A 14,166-nucleotide genomic window follows, 5' to 3' on the forward strand; every position below is an offset into this window, starting at 1 on the left:
AACAAACATCCAGAGTTTCTGAGAGATTTCCTGAAGGTTAAGCAGGGCTTTGTATTAGGTGCATCTGTTTATGCAGATACCAAACGCTAGATTATTCTGTGAGAGTGCAGGAAAAGTTATAGAGAGCTCATATCTTTTATCAGATGGCTGCCACCTCTGCTTTTTACATAAAATGTGATGGTTAGAGCACTAACCATCCATAACTTAAGAGTGGAATAATTGAATATTCTTCCCTTCTCAGCTGTTAAGGACTAAAATTCCCAGTTTCTGCAAGGAAAGTTCCATGACTACAGCTATGACTGCTCTGCAAAGATGTATGTCATGGGACCAAAACCCAAAGGTGGCACCTGGATTCTTTTTCAAAGTTTCAGCATCATTTAGACTTTAGGATGTCATGTGTTTAACTTGGGTCTCTTCCAGCTTCATTGAGATTACAAAGGCATTGTATATAGTTAGTTACAAATGGAAAGGAGATGATCCTAGTGAGGAACTTCTTACTGAAATACAGAAAGGACGAAGAGCTAGAATTTTACTTTAGATAAATTCAATCCAAAATATGGCATAATTAATTAGGAGAAAAGGCAAATAAATATTAAAAGATTTTGAGGAAAATGGCATATTCAGCACTACTTCATATGCTTAAAATGTGATTGGGTAATTAAAAAAAATGCTCACTTTGCTTTCTGGGACAATATGTTATTAATAGATATGTACAGGAAAAACCCCATACAGTAAAAAGGAACCACCAAAGATTGAAGGAAATGCAAGAGGAGAGGAGGAAAATCAGGAAAGAACAACCTGAAGGGGTTTTTTTGGTCTTAAGCCATGGTAAAAAAAATTAAAAATAGAGGTCTCTTGAAAAGATGTTCTCAGCCAATAAGAGGCAGTCAAAAGAAAGAGCAACAATAAGTATACGAATGAAACTCAGATTTGGGGAGAAAGAGGTTTTGTGAGGGTTGTGACTATGAAAAATGCTGATGTGGTTAGTGAAAGGATTTGGAAGGTGGAATGTAAGTCTGCAGGCCAGTATACTCAAGGACAACACTCTTAAATGCATAACAATAGGAAAAAAGTAAAATATACTAGAGGAGAAGAGAATATATATATATAATCTGTTGAAGAGTGAAGAGATCTTGTCTTCCTAATGGTCCTCATGGCAAGTCTCCAGTTTACCATTATTTGAGATAATTAGTATTGCTGTACAAAAAGAGAGGGCACAAACTTCCCATCTCAGGGTGTTTTTAGAACTTCAGAATAAAGGCACTTGCATCACATCAGCAGATGATGCTCCTGGAGAGGGACAGCAGCAGGTCAGTGCCTTGGATGGATAAACTGGCCATGTTTTGTGTTGGAGCTATGTAGAGAGCCTTGCAGTTGCGTGCAGTATGTGACTTGGAAACACCTCAGCACAAAGTTATTTCAGAAATCTCTGAAGTTACAAATACAAAATAATTACTCAAACACTTCCATGATCCTTGGAAATTTTCTCATATTCTGTTTCTATGCTGGAAACCGTTACTTAGTGGTTATAGTACAAAAGATTCCTGTGAATAAAAAGTAAGGAGAGATTTCTTTTACTTTATCACCCTGTTAAATTGTTTATAAATCTGTCTGTCTTTTGGAATAAACATAAATGCAGACAAAGCTGAGGAGAGCTTCTGAATGACTGCACTTATGCACGTTGCAGTTTGATATGTGCCTCCTGAGAGGCAATAAACCCCTGAGTGTATTAGTTTTACTTTTAAATAATCCTACACCATATATTTGAATTAAGAAAAATGTACCATTCTAATACAGCATAGATCAAATACGATATTTTAAAAGGAACTTTCCTATAGTTTGCTTTTGATACATGTCAGCTAGCCATCACTGAGGAAGAAATAGGACAGCAGTTAAAACTGGAAGAATCTCTTAACTTTCCTGTAAGGGGGAGCACTTAGCTGATTTGCATACCTGTGCTTTCCTTATCCTTTAGTACTGCCTCTACAGACCGAATATCTTATATTCATATAGGGAATAAGAGCTGCATGAGTTTGAGAAGGCAGAAATGATGTTGCCTATGTTCCTCAGCAGAGGACATTATTCTGTGTGTGAATTTAATGCTGTAGAGGTTGTGTATTCATGTGATAAAACACTGCATTTTAAAGCATCTATAAGAATTATCAGGGCAGTTTAGGCTTTTTTGTGTCTGTTTTGGGCCTTTGGGTTTATTTAATTTCCTTTCCTCTGGTTTTACAGCTGTATTTCACAGAAAGAAAATCAGGGAGGAAAAAAAATAGTGTCAGATGGTGGAAGGTTAAAGAAAATGTGCAAATGAGAAAAGACAAATTAGAGATAGATGTGAAACAGATTTTGCAGGAGAAAGTGGAAAATTAATAGGGAGAGAAGGCACAGTGGAAGAATAATGAACTTGTTTCAGTAAAGTATTTGTATTAAGTCCTGAGGGGTTTGTCATCCACCAGATCAAACTTGTGGATAGTATTTTTTCCCATAATAGGCACAATATTCTTTCAGTGCCACCCCATATCCAATTTTCCATTTTGCATTCCTGAGGTTTATTGAATTTGTTTCTTCATTTCCACTTTTTCTCACCTATAGATATCTTTCTCTATCCATAAACCTTCTGCCCCACATATGTTTGTTTCTTTTTGTTGGTGTCTTACCTGCTTAAACCAGCATAATTGTTTTTAGAGTTAATAGTGAAATGCTATAAAAAGGTTATCACTGATAGAAAATAATTGCAATATGAATTATATTATTTATTAAGCATAAAAGGCGAGCAATTGGTGAGGAGGGAAAAAAATAATGGTGCTATATATACACAAAAATACTATTGTCTTTTAAGAATTACATGCACAGAATTACTACTCTGAATTAAAAAGTGTCCTCAGCTGCAGAAAACCAGTTATCTCCTCAGTCTCTTTCTTTACTTTTTAACTTGAACTGTTCTGTCTATTAAACTTCAGCAATTACTGAAAGAGGAAATAAGTATGTGATCATTTCACTTACCAGGTCCTTTTCAAACTTGTGAAATCTTAAATATTTAGTTTTGGCTGTCAGGAAAAGTTTCTATCCTAAAAAATGTTAGCCTCTTTTAAGGTTTTTAGGTATCTTTGCCATATGGTCTAAATTTATTTTCTTCTGAAACCTAACTCATGTAAAGTTAATTGACAGGCATTTCAGCTCGGAGCCACACTTTAGTTACAAGCAGAAAGCAGTAGTTTTGCCCTCTCTAATAAGATATGGTGAATATTTTAGTGATTTGGTCATTCTTCATCATTTTGTGGGTGAGTTAACAGAAGTACTTGCATTTCTCCACTAATTCCTTGGCCTCTATTATGTAGTGATCGACTTTTTTGGAGAATGGTAGGCAAGATTATTTTATGGGATACTAGTTCAATTTACTAATTAAATATCTATCTGGTACTGGAGACATCAGTATCTTGTTTTGCCTGTTTTTTCCTTTTTCTGGAAATGTGGATATTTTTAACATTTGGTCATTTTGAGTTATTTCCTATAGCGTTTTGTAAGATATAATCTTAATGCTTTCCAGGATACTGACCACTGCAGCCAGCATCCCCCGGTAGTTCTTGGGAAGCAAGGGGGACTGCTTATATCACAAGTATTTTCCAGACTAAGACCTTAAAGAGGCGTTTGCAAAACTGATATCTTAGTTAAGCCACTTTTTAATCATTGTTACAGGTATGAGAGGAAATATATTAGGCAGTAGCTGCAATTAGATTAATCATTGAAATTAATAAGTCAGAGCAGTAATAAAATGTTATGAATACTGTTTCCATGCTTCTCAGATACTATGTGAGAACTTTTAAAGCCATCTGTAATGTAAATCAAATTACAGTAGAATTAGGTTCTTAGGAAAGTGTTAAAAGTTCTCTTACATACATGTTCTGTTTCTAGCCCAGAAACACTATTTTTGCTCTTCTTTCCTCCCCCTCCCTCTGTCACAGGGGTGCTGGAGAAAGATCACTGTGGATGACACTATGCCTTTCAATGAAGAGGATAGTTTGTTACTACCAGCTACAACCTGTCAAATAGAACTTTGGCCAATGTTGCTGTCCAAAGCTATCATTAAGCTGGCAAATACGAGGTATGTTTAGTCATGGGATCACAGAATGGTTTGGGTTGGAAGGGTCATCCTTAAAGATCATCTGGTTCCAACCCCCTGCCATGGGCAGGGACACCTCCCACTAGACCAGGTTGCTCAAAGCCCCATCCAGCCTGGCCTTGAACACTGCCAGGGATGGGGCATCAACAGCTGCTCTGGGCAACCTGTTCCAGTGCCTCACCACCCTCACAGTGAAGAATTTCTGTGGAGGAATTGCAGAGGAATGAAGCTGGATTAATTAACGTTGATAATATCCAGCTGTGGGCTGGCTTCAGGGGCGGTGGGTTGGCTGACATGGATAAGGTGCAGCTGTGGCTGGTTCCTGCTAAGTAGTTAAATAGTTCTAAGGGGTATGGAAGGGGTGGATTGTATGAAGAGGAGGACTGTGTGGAGGGAGACCTGGAAGAAACAGAGGGAGGCGAGAGAGAGAGTGTGCGTGCCCTGGGTGTAGGAGAGGCCTTGAAAGAAGCAGAAAAAAGGGGACCTGGATGAGGAGAGGCTGGCTGGAAGAGGAGACCAGAGAAGGAAGAACCCAGACACGGCAAAGGGATGGAGCAGTTTGGACTGGCCTGAAGAGGATGAAGAGACAGTATGGACAGTAGATGAACTTTTGAAACCTTGTGGGGGATTGGTGGCTGTGCTGGGGCAAGGCGCGTGAGCTACTTATTAGAGTTAACCTGGTATGGGATGGTTGCAGCCGGCTAGTTTTGATAGTGCTGTGACAAATTTCTTCCTAATATCTAGTCTAAATCTACTCTCTTTCAGTTTAAATCTATTGCTCCTTGTCCTGTCACTCTGTGCCCTTGTAAAAAGTCCCTCCCCAGCTTTCTTGTAGGCCCCCTTTGGGTACTGGGATGTAGACATTAGGTCTCCCTGGAGCCTTCTCTTCTCCAGGCTGAACAAAGCCACCTCTTTCAGCCCATCTTCATAGGAGAGGTGCTCCAGCTCTCTGATCCTCTTCGTGGCCCTCCTCTGCACTTCTTCCAGCACGTCCATATCCTTCTTATGTTGGGGCCCCCCAGTGCAGTACTCCAGGTGGGGTTTCATGAAAGCAGAGTCATCTCACTTCTAGTTTGTTTTGTGAAGTCACATGGAGTTTGCAAAACGTTGTTTTAATACACATAGGAAATACATTTTGCTAAAAACTTTGTAATGACAAATATACACTTTTGTGGAAGCTGACGCTGTAAATCAGTAAAATCCCCTGTAGCTACAGAAGGTGCTATGTCTCCTTTTTAGATGTGTTTGTAAATTTATGCACAGAAAACTTTGCAAAGAAACTGGAGTGCTCTTGTCATTTGCCATTATTCCTAAAAAGCTTCACATGTGGTTTTCTGCCAAATGGAAATGTTAAAGAATTTTTAATGAAATTTTAATTGTCAGCCTTAGCCAGTAATGACTTAACCAGTATGGAAAAACATTGTAAGCTACTTTGATGCTTTTGCTACAATTCTGCTGTTGTGGGCTGTACTATGGTCCACTTCCCTGAAACTGGCCTGTGGTGCAATTATTGACAAATGATGGCCACAGGTTAGATTCCTATGAGATAAGCAGTGAACACCAAGTGTTTAAACGACTAAGCTTCAGAAAATAATTCAAAACACTGATCTGGGTAGTCAAGCTTCCCTCTTTTGGTCATATCTAGACCATGCTTCTGAGAAGCATAACTTATGTACTTCTATGCAGGCTAGGGAGTTGCCTAGAGCTGCCTGTTAGGAAACTGTTTGCAGGGATGTGTTTGAAACACTGCATTTCTCCAGAGCTCAAGGGCTAGTTGTGGCCAAGCACTGGCATCTTTAACCTTGGTCCTCTCAGGATCTACAGACAGAAATCTCTCTGGAGAGTGCTATCAATTTGAAAGAGTGTGGTACACTGGAAATACAACCAACTTGTGCATAATAACCTGGGGGTTAGAGCAGCTGCTCAGGAAATCAAAGTTCTAGATTCATACCCGCCTTCTAGCATGAGGTATTTCAAACCCACAGCTCCAACTCTGCGAAAAAAGGCTTAACTGTGTGCCAGTATACTTGGTATGCTTGCTAACAATTTTGAAACTGCTGTTGTATTGGAGGGAATGCTAAAACAATGAACCTGATCCAATGGTATAAAAAGTTTGGCTTTGTAGGCTAGTAGTCAGCAGTGGTTTGGAAAACTGCTGAAATTGCAGTTAATAACTTGTTTTTCAGCAAGCTGTTCTGTTTATTTATGGTTTTGCTCCTACAGAAAGCAATGTAGACTACAGAGTTTACTGCAAGTTGGTTATATTACAATTCTGTGTAGCGTCTGCTTTTGTCTTATAGTATATGTGAAACTGGAAGAAGAGAGCTGGAGGAATTTACAGTTCTTCATACACTGACTGGATGGATACCAGAAGTTATTCCTCTCCAGTAAGTTCTTCTATTAAACAGTTTACATATTAGTTATTTAATATTTAATTCTATAAGGCATTATGAAAAATAAAGCTGAACCCTAGAAGTTGTCAGCATCAGTTTTGGGAAGTGTATGGGTTTTAATTCTGGCACTTGAGAAATATGCCTTCAAGGAATGCAATTTTATTGTGTTTTTCTTTGTGGGTCATACAGTTGCTTGTAAAGCTATTTATCATGTTAAGCTGGTGCCTATTCTTCATAAAATTAATTTATTTTTAACTAATATTAAACACTGTGGTGAAAACAGAGTTAGAGAAAACTTTGTTTCATGTAGTATACAAATATAAAATGTCTGCCAGTAATACTAATAACTTGAAATCTGAATGTCATATAGAAAGTATACTATAATGAATTTGGAAGTAATCAACTTCAGCTGGTATGCTGTTTTCACCTTTCAAATTGGAACCGTTGATATGCTTTTATTTCCAGTCAAAAACAGTATTTCCAACCTATAATGTTTTTCTTTTTTCCTGTGTGGTTCAAGTCTGTTTTGTGGTTTTAAAGAATAGACATTCTGATTTTGCAGCTTGTCATTCCATTTATTGAATTAATAACTGGGATACAGGGACTAAATATTCAGACTTTTTAAAATTACACTTTTTTGCCTTTTGATGTATACATTCTAATGAATACCTAAATAAATAGTTTTGGTTTATATATAATTTATTTAGGTATAATCGTTCTTTATAACAGCATTTCAGTATTAAATAAGTTCAGTCAAAGGCTATTTCAGCTCTTATTGCAGCAATTTTTATGTCTCAAGCTATGCTTGCAATTTAAGTTTTTGATATTTTGTGTCTTACAGTAGTTTGTATGTAGCCTATCTAAGTAACCTAAATTTTGGTTTTGTATGTAGCTAGTTTTTCAACAGCAACAGCAAAACCCAGTATTGACAACCCTGGAACTTACTGCAGATATAGTATGTTCTGGAATAAGAAAATGCAAATACCACAGAGTCTTTGCAATAGTAGTATAAGGTGGCTTTAGCTCATTGTACAATCAATTATTTTATTAAAAAAAAAAAAAAAAAGGTTCCATGCAGTAAGCATGCTTGAGGGTTATTCATGGCCCTGAATGATTCATTCAGTTTTAGATGATTTCTGGAATCACTGAGATTCTGTGGAGAAACAGTACGACTGCAGCTGTCGTGTCATATCAAAAGTTGTTGTAGCTAGTGGAATCAGTGGAAGAGGCATGGAAGTACCTGTGCTGAAAAAGTTATGAAAACCTAGTTTGAAAGTACCTTTGGGAAGGTTTTTAATGTACAGAGCCAGGATCAACTTGTAGTTGGTGTAGCTGCAAAGTGGTCTGCCAATTTCCCTGCTGCAACTTTTATCTACTAAAATCTTTAGAATGGATTCTTTATTTACATGCTTCTCTAACAACTACCTGTTTCTTTATGGGTCTGTCTGTAATCTATTCACAAATTGGCTGATGCACGAAATCAGGCAAGTGTGGTTTATTTGCTAAAATAACTCAGTAACTTTTTGAAGAGTTGGACTGTCAGTTGTAGTATAGTGTTGTCTAAATGAACATCACACTTTCTTTTCTTATTACAAATATCATTCTCATTGACATATACATGTGGTGTTGTGGGTTTTTTTTTTTGTTTTTTTTTTTTTTAAAGGCCTGGATACCTGGACAAAGTGTGGGGCTTTTTGAAAGAGATTGTGCCAGAATTTAAGTTGACAAATAAGAAAACTCCAGAACTTGATAGTCCTCAGTCAGATACAGAACCTAAAGAGACTAAAGACTCAGAGTTAAAGAATGAAGTTCCGTCTGTGAATAAACAGTCAGATAAACTTGAGAAAGCTGATAAAGTTGGCAAAGGTTTGTAATTTTAAGTAGTGTTATCTTTTTAGGCTAAACGTAAATAAAGTTAGCATAACCTCTGGCTTTAGAATTTGTGTATCTTTATTATGCCACAGGCAATGTTTGTTGTCTCACCAAACATGTTGCAATGGTGTAAATTCGAAAAGGTTTTGCTTTAAGTGTAGGTCTCATTAGAAGCAGTGCTAGTCTCTTATTTTATGTAAAAAGCTTCATTTTATGGCAGAGATTTGTTCAGCTCTGTGTCACAGCTGTTTCTTTAAAGCCTGGTTCCTTGCAGAGACATAACAATCAGAGAGCTTACAGTTTCCCCAAAGGCAACACTACTCTGACCATAAATAAATTAAACATTTCATAATGGATGTTACAAAATGTGATTGCCTACAGAGTCCTAATAAGTACATTCTAATGTCTACCTGCATTTTTATTTATAGCAGCTTTTCTGTTTATGCTACTAGGTATAGGTATTAATTTTCTTCAAGAGCTGCTCATCCTATTTCCATTTAAATGAAAAACCTTAGGTTTAGAAACTTACTTGTTCCAGGGTATTGTTCTCCAGTGTCTGTATTTGAGACTAGTTTTCTTAGTTTTTGTTTTTAACTTGAAGGCATGGATGCAATTTCGCAACACTTCTAATGTCTTTGGAAGGTACAAATCGTATACTAAAATTTCTGGTTTTTCCTTGATTTTCAGAAAAATCCTTTCCTTCCACACTTTGAATCCCAAAGACTACGTCCTAATATCAGAAGTGTTACAAAAATCTTAGAAGAGACCTGGCTGAGGGGGTAGTCTGTCTTCTTAGGAACTCTTGCTCTCATTTTATGACCTACCCACCAGTATAGTAGATATTTCAGTTTGGAAAGGACATGCACAGGGATGCAGCCCCCGGGAACAGCACTGTTGTTTGTCTAACAGGGTGCTGTAATTTATTCCCAGAAAACTTTGTAAATTTAATCCTGCTTAAGACATAGAAATTCTGTTAGTAACTGAAACAGCTAAAAATAAGGGAAGCATTATGTTATGATACAGCTCTGTAATCTCCATCTCTGAGGCCACAAGCTCTGTTCAGATGCTTTATTAATGTTTGGGATCTTTTTCATTAGAAATGAAATTAGAAATTTCATTAGAAATGGATTTTCCTATAGTCTTAAGTTCTAAGGCTTGAAAGAAGGCAGTGATGGTGGGAGACTTTCTTCTTCCATGTCCATTGGGAACTTATGCCTCATCTGTGTTAGATTATTTTTTTTTCTGAAGTTACTGATGCGTAGGAGCAAGGACATGAAGAAAATATTTAACACAGTGCCAGGAATTCAGGAATCCCAAGCATTATATAGGGACATGACAGTTGTGCACTAACGGGAAGGTGGTACCAAAGCCTTCCTGGCCCCTTCTCAGTAAATCTGCATTTACATTTTAAGAGTGTTGGTGGTTTTTTAACTGAATGGTATTAGTTCTTTATTGTATCTCACAGCTCTTCTGAGTTGGAATAGTTTGTTGTTGATTTTTTTTTTTTAGTTTAGCTAAAATGTCATTGAAGTATTTTACACATATGAGACTTTATGACTGAAAGTTTGTATCTGAGAAAGAAAAATATTTAATCTTTATTTTGCTTAATAGAAAAAGCAGAGCAGGGAGAGAATGGAAGGAAGAAAAGCAGAGAAGGAGAAAAAGAAAAAAACAAGTTAACACTGCAGTCTTCACGAACGTTGGCAGAAAGCCAGCGTTCTCTTAAGGCCTTATCTGAAGGTGAGTCCTATTCTTTTGAAGCTAAAAATACAGACAGGAGATATATATAAAGCAAAGGGCTTTGCTTTTACTTGGTTTTGAACTTAATTGGGGGAAGGGATTATATATACTGATTTTTTTAAAAATATTGTAGTTTTTTTACAGGCTGAAGTCATTTTAACCTATTAAAATCTTGTAAATTACATTAAGAATAATATTGCAATAGTTTGTGTTTGATGTCAAAAGGTAAAGTAAATCTATGCAGAATATTTTGAAGTTGCTGGCCAGTCATGTAGGACCAAGATTTTTTCTACTAGTAAACTTTCTGTTAAAAAAAACCCCCAACCTCCCTTCTTCTCTAGTAACTTATCTACTTCATTCAGTAAATTGCAGCTGGAAAAAGCAGAAATGCTTCTTTGTTGAAGGGCAGGGTGACCACAGATATTCATGAGAAATCACTCCACAGTTTGTTTAATAATTTCTTTTCTTCTGGAAACGTAACTTGAATTTATTTTTTATATTGATACATTCATGATATCATAAAAATAAAGTTAATTCTTGATTTGTGCATTTCAATTTAATTATTTTTAAAAACCACCAATATGTGGTTTAAACAAACCACAAGTGAATAATATGAATAAATTCAACTAATCAGTCAACAAGAAATGTTGTGCTTAGTAGCATAAAATACAGAAAATCTTCATTATTGTACATTAAGCTGATTTGCTTTTGTGGTTGCTTATATTTGCATACATGCAGCATTTCCATTTGGCTAGCAGTAGGAAACATTTAATAACTAGAATATTATCTAGTTGCAAATCAAGACGTAAGAGTAGGTAGAACATCTGTCTTTGGGGAAATAGCTACAAAGTAAAAATGTATAACAAGAATGCAATTCATTATGTAAATTGGATTCCTGATTCTTGATTTAAATCCTGATTAAAATTAGTGGTTTAAATAATTTTAATTTATATCAAACAGATATTGCTGTTTGTCATCATATTAATTTGCATTCCTACCTTATATACTATTAAAAGAGTTAAACAGCAATACATTTTAAAACGTATTGCAGGAACATAATTTGCTTTAGCGGTGGTAGTTGTGGAATAGGAAATGAGATGTTCCACGTGAACAGAAGGAACGTGACTAGTACTCAAGCACATCATGGAGAAAAAGCAAAGGCAAAGCAGAAGGATCCAAATGATGAATTCTAGAAACTGTGTGAAATGAGTGAAAGCACATTAAAAATCATCAGGCAGTGTTTCTGTATGAGAAACTACATGGCATTTTGATCTTTGTTCTGCCATTTAAAGCACAGTTTATGTTGTTTTCTGAAAGAGAGTGAAGAGGTTATTTAGAAAGGTTATTAGTTTAGGGCTCAAATACGATGGTCAGAGAACTCTTTCATCCTAGGCTTGAACCAGGAACGAGTTTTGAAAAAGATTGAGGTAGATAGCTAACTAGTAAACTTGATAAGAATTTTAACAGAACTAAATGTGGAGATTATAAAGTCAGAGGCAGTGAGATAATTTAAGATTGTTGGACTGCAAGGGAAAAAACCCAGAACTGCAGTTTTAAATAATACTGAATTCAACCACATTTTTGTTGTGAGTTTGTAGCCACAAGAGAAGAAGCTTGCAGGCTTTATGAGACACAAGGGCTGGGTTCAAAGTCAGACTTCTGAGGCAGTAGTTGCAAAAAGTTTCCAAATTTTCTTGGGAATGTTGTAACAGTGACTTTACTAAATGCAACAACGTGGGTTTTTTTTTTTGTTACTTTTCAAGCCACTTATGAAAAAAATAATCATTTTGAGCACCATAAAAGTATGTATTTCCTTATTGCAATATTTTGCTCTGCCTGTTGAGCGTGAGGACTTTGAGGGAATTGTTCTTTCTGTGATAAATGTGAATTATTTCTAAAGAGGTATTTAAGTATTCTTGATATTGTTGATATTTTATTTCTAAAATGGCAAAACCTTTTGTATTCATTGCATTATATAGGCATTACCTTGTTTAGTTTCGTACACATTGACATACCAGTTACTTCTAAGTATTTGGAAACTTCTTTTACAGGCTTTTGGTTTTGTGTGGGTTATGATGTTTTGGTAGATTGAGGCTGGCTGGCAGCTAAGCCCCCACCCAGTCACTCACGCCCCACCAGTGGGATGGCAGAGAGAATCAGTAGTATTGAACCTCTTACCCACCTCCAGCATGCTCACTGGGGTAGCAGAGGAAGAAACAGAAAGATTTAACGCTATGTGAGTGCTGCTCAGCAACAGTTGACACATTTGGATCTGTTACCAACACTGTTTTGGTCACATATCTAAAACACAGCACCACATGGGCTGCTGTGAAGAAAGTTAGCTCCATCCCAGCCAGACCCAACACAAATGTATAGATACACTTCTGAATCACTTAAGTACTCAAAGCAATGCCTACTGCACTCCCGAAAGTTACAGGATCCTCAAAATATTGGACCTTTTTCTCTATTCATCCTGTTGCATGGACCCAGCAGAATAAGGAGCCCTTCACCTGGGCAGTCAGGGCTCTTCCTGAGAGCAACCAGCTCTCTGGTCCTGTGGCTTGTTGGCCAGCCAGTCCTTGGGAAGCTTTTGTAGACAATTCAAGTGTTCCTCCTGGCCCATTTTAGCACACAATCTGCAGTTTTCCACTCAGCAGCTTTTCTTCCAAAAACTATTTCTCCTTTCATTCCTAGGAGTCAGTTTATTCCATAAAAAGTGTTTATGATGATATGATAGGATCTACTGAGGCCCCTTGTCCCTATAAAGAACCACCACTCCACTTTTCATTTATGTTTCTTGAGTAATGATTTTCCTAATAATTTCTGAACTGCTGGAAAGGGAATACTATTCCACTGGAGAGGGCATTAGCCAGGTATTTGGGCATTTGTTCTACAAGTCAGCCATTTATTTTTGCTAAGTCTCATTGTGCCTTGATACGAGTTTTGTAATTAGAGACAATAGTATTTTCACAATATTATAATATTACACAAGTGTTGGAAGAGTTCTTTTCATTTTCCTTTGCCTATTCAAAAGAGTTTTCACTTAGAAGTGGGGACCAGAGCCTAGCATTTTGTTCCAGCTTTTCAAATGCATATTACCACACTGTAATATTTATGTCAATTCTGAAAAGCACGTATGTCGTTTTTCTGAAGAATAGAAAACCACCCTCCAATAGACTAAGCTAATCCATGCCTAACACAACCACAGAGGTTAACATAAGAGCTGCATACATGATAAGAAGGATATTAAAAGCCAATTGAAGTGTTTTGGAAAGTTAAAACTCAGCATCAGCCTGTTTGACAAAACAATATTTAATAGAAACATTAAGGTACAGTGAGAAAATTCTTTTGTGAGTCTTCAAAACCTATGATTTTTTAAAAAATAAAAACAGTTCAGAACTACTGAAACTAGTAATTTTAATTCCTGGTCTGTCTTTTTAAGTGGCTGAATATATATTTTACATGGATCAATTCAAACGATACTTTCCCTTCTACCAGGGACTGAAACATTTGTTCAGGTTCCGTAGTACTCGCTCTCTGTAAATGAATTTGCAAAGCCATGAATGTGAAACATAAGCAGCTACAAGAATTTTTCAGCAAAGCACCATAGAATTCTTAAATCCACATGGGTGGCTATAAATAACGGGCTTTGTTGAATCTCTTTTGTTGTACCATATGTTATAAAATTTTTCATCAAGGCTATCGGTCTTAAGTAGTTTCCCCAGATGCTGATTTCACACTAATCAACAGTACACCTGGTGGCAAATAATTTGCATACATCCTCCTTACTTTTTGTACAGTGAGAAAAGGTCAAGTAATATATTATTTTTTAAAACATACTGGCATAATCTAAAAAATCTTTCTAGTATTGTAATAGTATTATTAAAGGGAATGTGGTGTGCCTGGTTAATCATTTGCATGCTCTAATAATTTGTTCATTGCTGTTTATTGTCTGTCCTGCAGACATTGTATTTCACAACCCATCTGGACTGAGTGTGACCACTTTACATTCCACCTGGTATTTGGTTAGATACT

The 14,166-nt window shown here is 36.6% G+C and overlaps 1 protein-coding gene across 1 annotated transcript in view; it reads left to right on the plus strand.

Moving 5' to 3' along the window:
- Positions 1–14,166, plus strand: part of ADGB (androglobin) — a 112,693-nt gene that overhangs the window by 19,242 nt on the left and 79,285 nt on the right. The window contains exons 5-8 of the mRNA XM_080388226.1: positions 3,969–4,108; positions 6,427–6,513; positions 8,183–8,385; positions 10,003–10,131. Of these exons, the coding sequence (XP_080244352.1) occupies positions 3,969–4,108; positions 6,427–6,513; positions 8,183–8,385; positions 10,003–10,131 (559 nt within the window). The remainder of the gene's footprint in view (positions 1–3,968; positions 4,109–6,426; positions 6,514–8,182; positions 8,386–10,002; positions 10,132–14,166) is intronic.

Source organism: Falco punctatus (genome assembly GCF_963210335.1).
Source record: "Falco punctatus genome assembly, chromosome: 5".
Lineage (NCBI taxonomy): Eukaryota > Metazoa > Chordata > Aves > Falconiformes > Falconidae > Falco > Falco punctatus.